Here is a 14,195-nt window from a genome sequence, read left to right on the forward strand (position 1 = left end):
TATATATATATATATATATATATATATATATATATATATATATATTAGGGTGGGCTTCAAAAAATCAAAATGCAGATTTTCTCCGGGACATGGTCTATTTTTGTTCCTTTTGGTGTCAAAGGAAACCACACCAAATGTGAATGTAATCCAATAATATTTAGGGGTGCCACATCAGTGATGAATTTTCCCCCATGCAAAAATAGGAATTCCCATTTTTTGGGCTGTATATACACAAAATAAATACATAATTATATATATACATTAAATATAATATTAAAAATAAATATATAGTAAATATACATTAAATAATAAATATACATAAATACACATTATACATTATATATATACAATATATTATACATACAGTTTTGAGACTTCCTATGATCACTATCTGGGCAATTTTCATGCATGTTTTGTACAGGTTCCCGGGGTCAGGGGTACGCTTTTTTAGTGTGTAATATGTAGGCCTAACTTATTGACTGTGGCTCTTTTGTAGAGAGTGACCCTGTGGAGTAAGAATTAACAGGATTTTACCCACATTCTTGCTTATTTTGCAGATATGGCATGTGCTAGTACCAGTGTTTCATTGAAAACTCGGGCTCAGGATAATGTGTATTTCATTGGGTCCACTTCTGGAGATGCCATCAAAGGTGCCAAGCTCCCGACTGTGCATCAATCTCTTGTCCTGTTTTTCCATCACCTGAAGAAGGAGAATCGCACTGCCCGGTAGAGTGCAACCCTCACCATTGAAGAGGTTGTGAAGTTCTGGGAAAAAGCTCACCTACCTACAACGACGAAGCAGCACTGCATCCATCGTTTGGAGGGGCTATATGAAGAATGGAGGAGCCTCCAAAAAGGTGCAAAGCGGGGTGGTGCGACCCAAGAGAAAAAGGAAGCATCCTTCAAGGCCTCCTTGGAGAAGACGTTTGATCTTAGGCATGCAGATTCGGAGGCCATAATCACCAACCCCGAGGACAGGAAGTTTCTTCACGATCAATTCTCAGAGAGGAAGGCTTCAATGGGATCTGTAGACACTGTGTTGGAAGCAAAAACGAAGCGAAAGAAAGAAAGGGAAGAAAAGGCGAAGACTAAGGCAGAGAAGGAAAATAAGAGACAGGAAATGGTCATGAAGGGTGCTACTGCTATGGAAGTCACAGACTCAGACTCTGACTCTGAGACCACGGCACAGGCTGGTTCTTCATCATCTGATGGTGGGATATCTCGTCCCAAGAAAAGAAGGCCTATCAACATTGTCACTCCTGAAGTCGCAGCTTCTTTGGATCGTACGAAAACAAGTGACCGAATGGCTGTCCACAACTTGGCATCCATTTGTAGAGCAGTAGGATGGGATCCTGCAGAGCTGGCACTGAACCGATGGACAGTGCGGCGGAATCGCATGATGCATCGATGCAAAACCATGGACGAAATAAAAGAAGCATTTCATCATAATGTGCAGGGTCCTTTAGTGGTCCATTGGGATGGAAAGCTTCTTCCCGATGTCACTGGAGATTTTGTGCATGTGAAGGTGGATCGTCTTCCAATCCTTGTGTCCAACCAGTACCATGGAATGGAGCAGCTGTTGAATGTTCCCAAGTTACCTGACGGGGGAGGAGAAGCTATGGCAACCGCTGTAGTGGACACACTGAAGAGCTGGAACCTTGTGGGCAAGGTGAAGGCTTTGTCTTTTGACACAACGGCCAGCAATTCAGGTGTTCGTGGAGGGGCTGCTGTCCTCATTGAAAAGAAGCTACAGACTGAACTAATTCATTTGGCTTGCCGCCATCATGCGCACGAAATCATTCTGGGAGATGTTTTCACCACTCTTTTCGGTCCTTCATCAGGCCCTGACATCCAGCTTTTTAAGTGGTTTCAGGCGGAGTGGCCGTCCATTGCCCATCACCAAGCAAAAAATGGATTCACAGATCCTGATACGGCAGCTGAGTTTGCACAGAACAATGACATGATGGATGAAGCTCTGGAATGTGCTCTTGTGTGTTTGAAAGATCAGCAGCCACGAGATGATTATCGTGAACTCCTAGAACTGACTGTCATCTACATGGGAGGAATCCCACCTCGTGGAATCCGGATCATGGCTCCAGGAGCAATGCACAGAGCCAGATGGATGGCAAAAGCACTATATTCACTACAGGAGTTCATGTTTCGGTCAGAGTTCCACTTGACACTTCGAGAGGCGAGAAAACTCCGAGCCTTCAACATTTTTGTCTGCCTTGTGTATGTACAGGCTTGGTTTCGGGCTCCACAAGCTATTGAGGCTCCCCTGAATGACATTAACCTCTTCAAGAAGTTGGAAAAGTTTGAACAAATCAATCAGAAGATGGCTCAGGCAGCCTTGAAGGCACTTGGCTGCCACACGTGGTACATGAGCCCAGTACTAGTGGCATTTGCATTCTTTGACACCAGAATTGACAAAGAAAGCAAGATCAATATGATTGAAGCATTGAAAAATGACGGTGAAAACCCCTCTCCAAAGAGACCAGCTATCAAACGAGGAACCGCCCTGTCAATCGCTGGCCTCATCACAAAACACACCAAGCATTTCTTCAGCATCCTAGGGACCCCAACTGATTGGATGGATGAGGATCCTGGTTCATGGGAGCAAGAAACCAGCTTTCAGGAAGCAAAGAAAGCCGCCAGTGGCTTAGTCGTGGTGAACGACAGGGCAGAAAGGGGTGTCGCATTGATACAAGACTACAATAAGCTCCTTACAAAGGATGAAGAGCAAAAGCAAGCTCTGCTCCAAGTTGTTGCTGCTCACAGGAAGATGTACCCCGATGTCAAGAAGGCAACAGTGGTGAAACAGGCCCAGAAATAGGAGTTACATTTCTCATTATATTTGGGTTTTTTAATATTATGTGATATGGTGTCTCTTCATTTTATGAACTGAACATTTGGATTGTTATCATTGAATTTGAGTTTTCATAGCAATATAGTGCTATTTGTGCAGCTATTGTAACTTGTGTTTGCTAGAATACAAAGAAAGTGAGTGGAGGGTGGATTTTCATAAAACAAACTTCTGGTTTTGCTTTCGATCTATATATAGAAAAGTTTTGTAGACACCTTTAGTTTGAAGGCTGATGTGGCACCCCTAAATAAAATCAGATTGCTTTCATATTTGGTGTCTTTTCATTTTTGAACAAAAGGAACAACATAAAGCCATGTCCCAGTAAATATTTAAAAAAAATTATTTTGAGCACCACCCTAATATATATATATATATATATATATATATATATATATATATATATATATATATATATATATATATATATATATATATATATACATATATATATAAATAAATATATATATATATAACAATTAGCTGTAGGTTTACATAATTTCTGCAAGTTCCTGATGCAGTCCAACTCACTCACCTTCCCCATCCCATATCAGGAAGGAGCGGTTGGGGTATCATTAGAAAATAGCCTACTCGTTTCAATAGATCTTTCTTTAACATCTGCCAGGGTATACTAGAAGACATGACAGGTGGCTTAAAGCAACCCACCAAAGGATGGCATACATAATGATGCAACACCCTGACTGTGAAGGAACATGGGCTTACAAGATTAGGAATTGGATTGGTTAATGGTTTCACCGGGAAGGCTCAAAGATCACTCAATGGTTCTCATGATGCTGAACACACAAACAAAAAACACTGGTTTGGTAGTCCTTACGTCCTCACAATCTAATGTGACGATATTTCCTCAATGAACAGTGATTGATCAGTCTCACCTGAGGTGTGAACTTCGCAGTTGAGCTCCCCATGCCAAGCTTGCCATAGTCACCATCTCCAAATGCCCATAAAGTCATTCCATTAAAGGAGACCACAAGCGTGTGGTTCAAGCCACATGCGACCTGAGAACACAGTTATAGCAGTTCTCATTCAAACCTACACGTCTTGTCTGCAGTGCCAAATTTACCCTAGACCTCTACCCTTTCCAACGCTAACACTGCCAAAAGTTCGAACAAGCAGCTGGGGTCTTCTTCTTTTTTTCATATGCAGCACAAGGCTGCAGAGTAGCATCATTGCCTGAGGGCTGTGCCACTGATGTGATGACCTCTGACATAGCTTTGGGCAGGATTTGGAAATTTTTCATTGTAGCTCACCTGCACTTCACAAAGGACACCATGGAACCTTCAATGTCCATCAACTAATGTCAGCAGATGGGACACCCAGCTCAACGTCCATCCGAGGGACGGCACACACATTGATGAATCATCCTGCCTGTGAAACACTAGGATGACAGTTTATAGCTGGGTCGGGATTCAAACCCAGGCTAGACAGTTAATCTTCCAGGCCATCCTGCTAGTCCTAGCAGCTGGAGGTTATTATGTAGAACAATTGACAAACACATTAAAATAAAGCAATATACATGAATATGGGAAGTGCACCAACAAATACCTCTGAATGTTCATCCAGCTCGTAGTGCCCTCAGAAATTTAGGGATTACAAATGTGAGAAACTTTCAAATCATAATGCTTTTCCAACATCTGGCTATAAAAAAAGGAAGTCTGTTGACCACAAATATCAATAAACGACAATAACAAAAACTGACCGGTTCTGTGTTTGTGTGCAACATTCCTGGTAAAGTTTGTTTTGAAACCCCTAAGTGAAACCCCTAAGTTTTGACACCCCAGATCCACTTTTTTTGAAATACCAACTTCTTTCTTTCCTGGAAGTTCTAGCAGTGTCCATGTGTTTGATACCTCTCCCCCCTCCCCTCCCCCCCCCCCCTTCCCCTCCTCCTGCCCCCAAGCCCTCTCCCTCCCACAGATCTCCCGATGTCACTGTTCTCTGCTGTTGAACTTGTGTGCTTCCCTCTCTCTCCGCATCTTGTCTCCCGCTCCCTTTATTGTATGCTTTGTGTGTCCATTTGTCCTTTTTTGTGAATGATGTTAGCTCTTACACGAGCCTCGATCTTGCATCCAAAAAAAAAAGAAGAGTGATTGGTTGAGAGTACCTGGCCGACACGGTACCCTTCCAGAGCTGCAACTTTCTCTGGCAACTTCTTGTTCGAAGTGTTGCCATGACCAAGTCGCCCGTAATCTCCGTTGCCGAAGGTGTAGAGCGTGCCATCGGCTGTGACCACTGCGGAGTGCTTGAAACCACAGGATATCTGTTCGGGACAATGTCGGAGAAAGGATTTAAGGAGTGGGCGAGAAGCCAAAAGAAGTGAGGGAATGAGAGAAGCACAAAAAGGAAATTAGGCCGATATATGTTGGCAAACAAACAGGAATGCAATGCTTTTGTCTGACATGAACCAGAAGTGCAAATGAATACAGTATTCCATCAAGGTTAATTGGAATGTCTGAGTGGAGTGCATCATCACTACAATTGCATTTTAAAAGGAAAATAAAATAATCACACCAATTGGATTGATTTCAAGCAAGACTGGAGGTGCAAGGGAAACAAATAGGAGGAGGAAAATAAACAAAATTAATCGTAATTTCGGCAACTGAATCGTCCTGGAGAAACTGCGGATAGTGCCCAGCGAGCAGCAAGGAAGCACAATGTGCAGCAAGGGATCGGGGAAACTGGAAGACCTTGAAAAATTAATTAACATAATTTATAATTCTGCTCTTCCGGCATTGAATTCTTCGTAATCTTGATCACCACCAACGAATCCACATTTATATATAATGCGTGCACACATAAAACAGACATACATAAAACAAATAAATAGAAAGTCAAAATGCAATTTCTCAGCAAAACCAACACACAGGAGCGAAACAAAAATGAGATTTTGGAATTGTAAACGATGCATTTTGGAAAATACCAGTGATTTTTAAAAGGTTATCCATTGCAAGTTGTGGGTGTTGCATTCGAAGTATATAATGAAATGTGTGTTCCAAATCAGCAGTAAAAAAAGGGCACACCTGCACAACCTCCTCGCTCTGCAGGGCCTCGATCTGCCGTGGCCTGCGCTGACGGTCGCTGTTGCCATGGCCCAGCTTTCCGTAATCACCGTCCCCCCAGCTGAACACTTCACCGCTCTCCGTAAGGGCCATCGAGTGCCCATCTGAGCCACATGACGTGGCCAGCTGGGTTACGACAAAGCCTGCACGACCCCCATCGCACGTGCACACGTGAGAAGATTAGACGCAGGCCACAATGGCCTGCCAAAGCGATCCCCTCCTCCACATTCTCCAAATCTCCAGTGCTCAAGGGAAGAACAAGATTTAGAAAGCTCCTGATTCAGATTAGCTTGGCTCAAGAAAGCAAAGCAACCAAGAGCAGGCCGAGCCTGGAGGGCTTAATCAGCCTTGTTCTGTCAAAGCCCAAAGATGGGATCTTTTCTTTCAGCCGTTCATTTCGAGCCGAGCCTTTCAAGGCTCACACAGGCATTTTGGCAAGAAGCTGGTATTGCCCCACAAGGTACAGCGGAGAAAATCAAGATTAATCACATGTAATAATCAAATGTTAATTTACACTACATGACAATTAAAACATGTAAATTATTGCATTTTCAAAGAAAAGAAAAAAATGGATATTCGATTTTTTCAAATCAGTAAAGCACAACCATGAGGCTCAGTTCAACAAGGCCTCAAAGGATGACAAATGCAAGTTTGACAGTTCCGACACCTTGAAGTTTACAAACACGAAGCACATTTCTGGAAACCCATAAATCTCGTGTCGACACATTCTTTTTTTATTCCACTTTCCATAATGATAGGTTGATGAATGACATTTATATGAGGAACGTACAAAAAAGAATGCAGTTTGCAAACACACGCCATTTTTATTACAAGAACTAACGGTCTGTTTCCTCCTCTGCGGCATTCCTTGCCATGTTTGGTGCAGATCGCAGTGTCCATTTCCTGAGGTATTCCTTGAACCGTGATTTTTTAAAATCCACTATTTTATTTTATTTTTATTTTTTATCTGATTTTTAAAATCCGCTATTTTATTTTTATATTGTATTTTATTTTTTATCCGATTTTTAAAATCCGCTATTTTATTTTTATTTTATTTCTATTTTTTATCCGATTTTTAAAATCCGCTATTTTATTTTTATTTTATTTTTTATCCGATTTTTAAAATCCGCTATTTATTATTATTTTTTTTTTTATTTCTACTTTTTATCCAATTTATTTAATCCGCTATTTTATTTTTATTTCTATTTTTTATCCGGTTTTTAAAATCCGCTATTTTATTTTATTTTTTATTTTTATCCGATTTATTTAATCCGCTATTTTATTTTTTTTTTTTTTTCTATTTTTTTTCCGATTTTTTTAATCCGCTGTTTTATTTTATTTTTCTCCGATTTTTTATCAGCTTTTTTATTCAGGTTTGCCATATCCTCAAATCATGCCTTTCCTCGAGTTGAAAAGTCATGTGGACGTGTAATCTGGCCGAATAAGGTAGATGAATGCGAGCAAGCCATTGCAGGTTGCTGCAAGCAACCAAAGTTCATGCACTTCCGCGGGAAGGTGCACGCAACTCTATGTCGCAAGGACGGGACGGTCTTCATTTATTTTCCTTCCGCCTGGTAAATTCTTCATCGCAGTTCTTTTGGAACCAACACACAAGCCCAAGTGTTCAATCAAACCAATTAAGTAATTCTGAATTCGTTATTTGAAAGCCCCACAAAGAAAGCCCCATTTCGAAAATGTCTCTTATTTGATGCAGCGGCCCAGACAACAAAATGTCAGCTGGCCATTTCATAATATACATGTAAGTGTAAACACTGTATGCTCTTCCTATCTATGTTACCATAGGCAAAAGTCGAAGATACAATTACCAATATCGCTATGTGCAGCGCAGCACAAGTTGATAACCTGTCTCCATGGGCCCGTTAATTATCTTCTTCTTTTCTTGCTCATATTATTCAGCCCACGTACCTATTTGACCCCCCTCAACTATGAATCAATTTTGTTCCATAATAAGTGCACATTGATCTTTCCATCTGAACAAATTATCATGGGTGGGTTACGACACACAGTATGTCAGGAACATTAAGAAGCATCAGGCAAATTATTGGAGACATCGAATTGCAACCAAATAATTATGAAACCAGCTGAGTTCGCTGTTTATCTAAAAGTACAACTACTATCGTACTCATTTTACGGTCCGGTTATTACCGCATTCTTTTGTGATCAGCCGAGGAATGTTTTTGGGTTTGGGCTAGTGTTTCACGAACCGGCTGGCCTGACGTTCGACTGAAGGTGACAGGAATTTGGCCTTTCACGAAGGACATTTAACTTCCATCAAACAATTCCAGATGATGGGCAGCACAAACATTGATGCCTTGCCTGCATGCGAAATACAGTCTAGAGCTGTGTCAAGATTCGAACCCAGGCTATGTAGCTCAGAGGTGAGTTCACATACCTCTAGTCTAGGCCATCCTGCCAGCCCATAAGTTAGCCAATTACAAATTACCATTTGAAATGAGAGACCTGCGACTTGGATTTTTCAACCCTCAGCCCAAATTGGGCTAAGGGGTATTGTCGTCACGGGCGTCGTCCGGACGTCCGTCAACTTTTGGTTTCCGTCAATTTCGAGCAGAACGGCTTGTCTGATTAAATCCATTTTTGCAGTGTGTGTTGGGGTTGAGTAGTGGGAAGGTTCCTTTCGAAAATGGGCGCGCTGCGATTTTCAATATGGCCGCCACGGCAGCCATCCGGGCGTCCATCAACTTTTGGTTTCCATCAACTTCGAGCAGAACGGCTTGTCCGATTAAATCCATGTTTGCAGTGTGTCTTGGGGTTGAGTAGAGGAAGGTTTCTTTCGAAAATAGGGGCGCTGCGATTTTCAATATGGCCGCCACAGTAGCCATCTTGAAAAAAAATTTTTTTTTGGATACATAATCGAGGCTCGTGAAAGAGCTAACATTTATCACACAAACAAATCAAAAAGACAAGCAAACTATATAAAAAGGGGAGCGGTAGACAAGATGGGGAGAGAAGGGGAAGCACATAAACACAACATTTGAGAGCAGGGACATCGGGAATGTGTGGGAGGGAGAGGGCTTGGGGGAGGCGGCGTGGCACATCCAGCACATCCAGATTTCCAGCACATCTTGTTGTTTAAGGGTTTATAAAATGTCATGACCTATAAAAGTAAAACAAATAAAAGGAAAATACATCTTGCAGGTAACTTGAGTAATGAGTGTGGATGGGTGATTGTGTAATCTTTGCTGAGTGTGATGTCTATGAGAGGGTCTCGTCGATGGATAATGTGTGGTCGGTGTTGTATATTCTTCGTTCTAAAAGCCCCTTCGCCCAATCCCCCTCTTCTTCCCCAAAAAACATTTTCCCCATTTTAATTACCACTCTTGCGATCCCTGAGCCTGCCACACTTTTCACATCCCCACTCCCTCCCATTCCTTCAATGAAGTTAAGTCGTTTTGATGGATTTATTTAATTTTATAGTAAGGGAAACATATGAAAATCTGTTAACTAAATTGTTACCAAAAAATTTCTTCACCAATATGTTTGTAAAGGTGTGTAATAACATGTGTTAAAATGTTGAAGGTCAACTCCCGTGGGAAACCCAGAAAAAAAGCTGTTGAATTCGGGTACCGAAAAATTATTTTCGAGAATTTTTATTTTTTTTAATCGGCCCTTAAGTAACTTATGAGGGGTCAAATAAGGGTTTTTCATGATTCTGAGTTGATTGTTAACATTTATATTTCACCACAGACACTCCTTTGTGGAAAAATAATTTCTAAATATATCTCATTTTCTACTTTGCAGGACATGGAGTCTAGCAATATGGATGAAGACGTTACTCCACCTGTGCTCAATTGCTTCATCTGTGCACGCTCGGATACACCAGCTGAAAGGCTCATACAGGCAACTCCAAAGGGATACTCAACTTTATTGAAACAAGCAGAAACTGTCGAAAATGTTACTGTTGTGGAACGTATGAAGGAGGCTCAAAAACAAGGAAAACTGAGGTACCACCAGAAGTGTAAAAATGATCTGTACAACAACTTTGTTGCAACCACCAAGAAGTCAGCTCAAGCATCAAAGGCAGAGAAAGAGTCATCAAAGTTGAAGAGAAGACGCACTACTTGTGAGTTCAGTTCATCAACTGGCTGCAGTTCTAGAAGATCACAGTCAGTTGACCTCCTGTATAAGGATGTATGCATTCTTTGCAACCAACCAGCCCAGCTCTACAAAAATAATCCAGCACAAGCTAGAAAGAAATACAGAGTGCCAGATAATTTGACTGCAGATACACTGAAGGCAAGCTTGCTGAAGACAGCACGGAGTCGCGGGGATGACTGGGGCACTGAAGTCACTGGACGCCTGGAAGGGATCAACGACTTGGTAGCAGAAGAAACACTGTACCATTTGCAATGCAAACTTATGTTTGCGAGAGGTGACAGTTTGTCCAAGACTGATGAGGAAGGAAAAAGGAAGAGAGGACAGAGGAGAATTGATGAGGAGCGAGAGGCAGTTTTTATTGAATTCTGCGAATGGTTAGACTCAGAATTAGAGCATGGGGTAATGAACATGGACCAAGTCCATGAAAAGCTGCAGGAGTTTGATCAGTCACCAGAGAAGAGCCTTTCTTATTCAAAGCATTGGCTAAAGATAAAACTTCTAGAGAAATACGAAGACACCTTGTATTTCACAACACAGGAAAGAAGGGCAGATGTACTCTGTCTCAAAGATGGCACCGACAATATTCTGCGAGAGCATCATGCTAATCTTGACCATGGAGATGAGAAGACTCAGATCATAAAGACGGCACTCAAGTTCATATCCAATGATATTGCCTTGATTGATTTAGGTCCAAAGTCATACCCCACCACACACAGTATGACTGACATCGATAGTCAGCTGACACTTGTTCCTGCAAGCCTTCAGATGTTCTTGAGACCGATTGTCAAGACAGACGAAAGAGTTGCCGTTTGGGGGCAGAATTTTATTAAGGCCTGTCGACCTCGGTCTGGAGTATTGCCACACCAAATGGGGCTTGCCATACAACTTGATCATAGATTTGGGTCAAAATGGATGCTCAACAAGTTCCACCGGCTGGGATACACTGAGTCTTACACGGAGACACAAAACTACAAATACTGCTTCCTTAATAGTAGGAGTGGAGATGATGTTCCAGATACTTCTGGCACTCTTGACACCATTGTGGAGGAAACCGATGAACAGATCAATGATGAGGTTGCGGTTGATGCTGCGCTTGAGGATCAATCAGTGATGACAGCCAAAGTGCCAGCCAGTGAAAGTGAATTGTCAAGTAATGATCAGGTGGTCTTTATGGAGGTTGGGGAAACAAACAATGCAGTCACTCAGTTTGTTGGAGACAATATAGATTTAAACATTGTCCCTATTCACGGAAACACTCCCTTTCACTCAATGGGTTGGATCGAAGTTACCTCTCCGGCACCACCTTTGCCAGATCCACAGACAACAGCAGCTTTCCCCCGGGTGAAGTTGAAGGCACTCGACAAAGCTAAGATCCTTAGAGGAACTGAAGTAAAGATTATTCCATTTACGAACAGGAAACAGATAGGAACGAACGCGATCATGTTTCTCCCCCTCGCTGAGCTTTCCTCCTCCCTGGCTCATGATCAGCCACTCCTCACTCCAGGTGACACACTCTGGGCAGCGGGGTGGGTGATCAAAGGCAACGATCCTGAGTTCCCACACTCCAACTGGAATGGCTGGATGAAGAGAATCCATGCTAATGATGCAAAGCAGAGCACACAGATCGAGTTACTCTCAGTTATTGAAGGAGACCCTAATGACCTCAACACCATCTTCACCACTCTGAAAGAGTGCATACGGCACGCTGGGGTCGCTATAGTGACCTTTGATCTTCCGATTTGGCTGAAGGCTGTGAATATAATAAAGCAGGCAAATCTACCCGTCATTCCAAGGTTGGGTGGTTTTCACCTGCTGAAGTCTTATCTTGGATCAATGGGTAACATCATGGAAGATTCTGGACTACTAGATGTGATCCAGTTGATCTATCCTGGAAGTACGACTGGATCCTTCTACAGAGCATGTCTCTGAACCCCAGTGACTATGGATGGACAATAGGTGTGCATGGGTATGAGCCAGTTCCAACACTGGACCCCACGGCTCCTGAGGAGCTATTGCAGTTCACGAGCTGTAATTGTCATGGAGATTGCAGCAACCGGCGATGCAGCTGCAAGAAGAATGGGGTCACGTGCATCTCGGCCTGTGGAGTCTGTAATGGCATTACATGCAGAAACTGCAGTCATGATGTTGTTGAGTCTGAAGAAGACATAGACAATGACTGTTGAAACTTCTGACATTGTGAATGAGAAATAACTCTTGAGTATTATATATGTATGTGAAATAAAAGCTACTTTGTGTGTAAATGTAAAAGTGAAAATATAAATGTTAACAATCAACTCAGAATCATGAAAAACCCTTATTTGACCCCTCATAAGTTACTTAAGGGCCGATTTAAAAAAATAAAAATTCTCGAAAATAATTTTTCGGTACCCGAATTCAACAGCTTTTTTTCTGGGTTTCCCACGGGAGTTGAACTTCAACATTTTAACACATGTTATTACACACCTTTACAAACATATTGGTGAAGAAATTTTTTGGTAACAATTTAGTTAACAGATTTGTGAAATATCTCATAAAATGCCCTTACTATTATGTTTGTTTCTGTCAATTTCGAGCAGAACGGCTTGTCCGATTAAATCCATGTTTGCAGTGTGTGTTGGGGTTTATTAGAGGAAGGTTCATGGGCAGGCTGCGATTTTCAATATGGCCGCCACGGCAGCCATCTTGAAATTGGTTTCCGTCAATTTCAAGCAGAACGGCTTGTTCGATTAAATCCATTTTTGCAGTGTGTGTTGGGGTTGAGTAGAGGAAGGTTCCTTTCGAAAATGGGCACGCTGCGATTTTCAATATGGCCGCCACGGCAGCCATCTTGAAATTGGTTTCCACCATGCATGGGCTGAGGGGTTACGCCCCCTTTGCGGTGCTATTTATTTTATTTATTGTATACAAGATCTAGGCTCGTGTAAGAGCTAACATTAATAACAAAAAGACAAACTGACACATAAAACAAAAGATAAAGGGAGCGGGAGACAAGATAGGGAGAGAGAGGGAAGCACACAAGTACATTTGAGAGCAGGGACATCGGGAGATCTGTGGGAGGGAGAGGGCTTGGGGGGAGGAGGCACGGGAAGGGGGGGGGGGTTATATTTTATATCAGCTTAACCTGATATATAACAGGGTGCATTCAACTTTTGGTGAGAAAAGAATCACCACACCTTGAAGAGCAGAGATGACAGTTGGTGAATGGAGATCATCTGAATTTCCCTGGCCAAGACGACCATAGCTGCCCTCCCCACACGCCAGTACAGATCCATTTGTCTGCACAACGAAGGTGCAGTTCTGACCACAAACAATCTGTGAAGGTAAAAGCCGCAATTTTGCAATCACAGTAATCGTGGGTTAGCTTGACTGGAGGAACATTTTTAGAGTGCTAAAATAATTGCCAACCCAGTTCATAACAGTCTGATGAGATAATGCATTTCTAAAAGGACGACAATTCACAAATTTGAGCTGGCCAGTTTGGCAGTTCCATCTGAGCACTTACATCATAATGATTCCCCAAGATTGAAATCCAAAATACTGTTTTTTTTTTTCCATTATCTACTAATGGCCTTCTCATTTCATGTCTTTACACATCCATTCTAAGCGGGGTTTATGCTCTTACGTGACAATATTTTCTGGAAGACAAAGTTAAAGGTGATTTAGGTCCATCAAAAGCCTGTGCCATATCCACTCCCCAGCATGCTCACCCACTGCAGGTGGTGGTGATTACAGAATTAATGGCACAAGCAATTCAGCCAGGGTACAGGTACACAATGGACTATTCTTTTCAAAAGATACAGTGAGATATTTAATGTGTCTATTACCTAAATACTTTGGAAAGCATGGAATATGCTCGAAGATGCAGCACAGGCCTGTCAACTTTGCTTCAGGATGAATCAATCAATCACTCAATCAAATCAGATTCTCATCCCATCTTAGCTCTTACACGAGCCTCGACTTGTATACAAAACCCCCCCCAAAAAACCTCATTCTTCCCTCCAAGGCTTCCAGACAACTGTTCAACACCATCCCCCATCCATACCGATTATCTATTTTACCCTCATTAACCATCTCAAAGCGCACCTCTTTCTGGGTTTCCCCCTGCTCCCTCACCCTCCTCG

General features: G+C 42.1%; 1 protein-coding gene across 1 annotated transcript in view; it reads right to left on the reverse strand.

The window, feature by feature from the left end:
• LOC137422161 (putative E3 ubiquitin-protein ligase HERC1) overlaps positions 1–14,195 on the reverse strand; it is a 443,323-nt gene that overhangs the window by 50,881 nt on the left and 378,247 nt on the right. The window contains 4 exon segments of the mRNA XM_078772274.1: positions 3,754–3,876; positions 4,983–5,138; positions 5,899–6,080; positions 13,248–13,386. Coding sequence (XP_078628400.1) covers positions 3,754–3,876; positions 4,983–5,138; positions 5,899–6,080; positions 13,248–13,386 — 600 coding nt within the window.

Source organism: Myxine glutinosa, chromosome 2 (assembly GCF_964187855.1).
Source record: "Myxine glutinosa chromosome 2, kmMyxGlut1.1, whole genome shotgun sequence".
Classification (NCBI taxonomy): Eukaryota; Metazoa; Chordata; class Myxini; order Myxiniformes; family Myxinidae; genus Myxine; species Myxine glutinosa.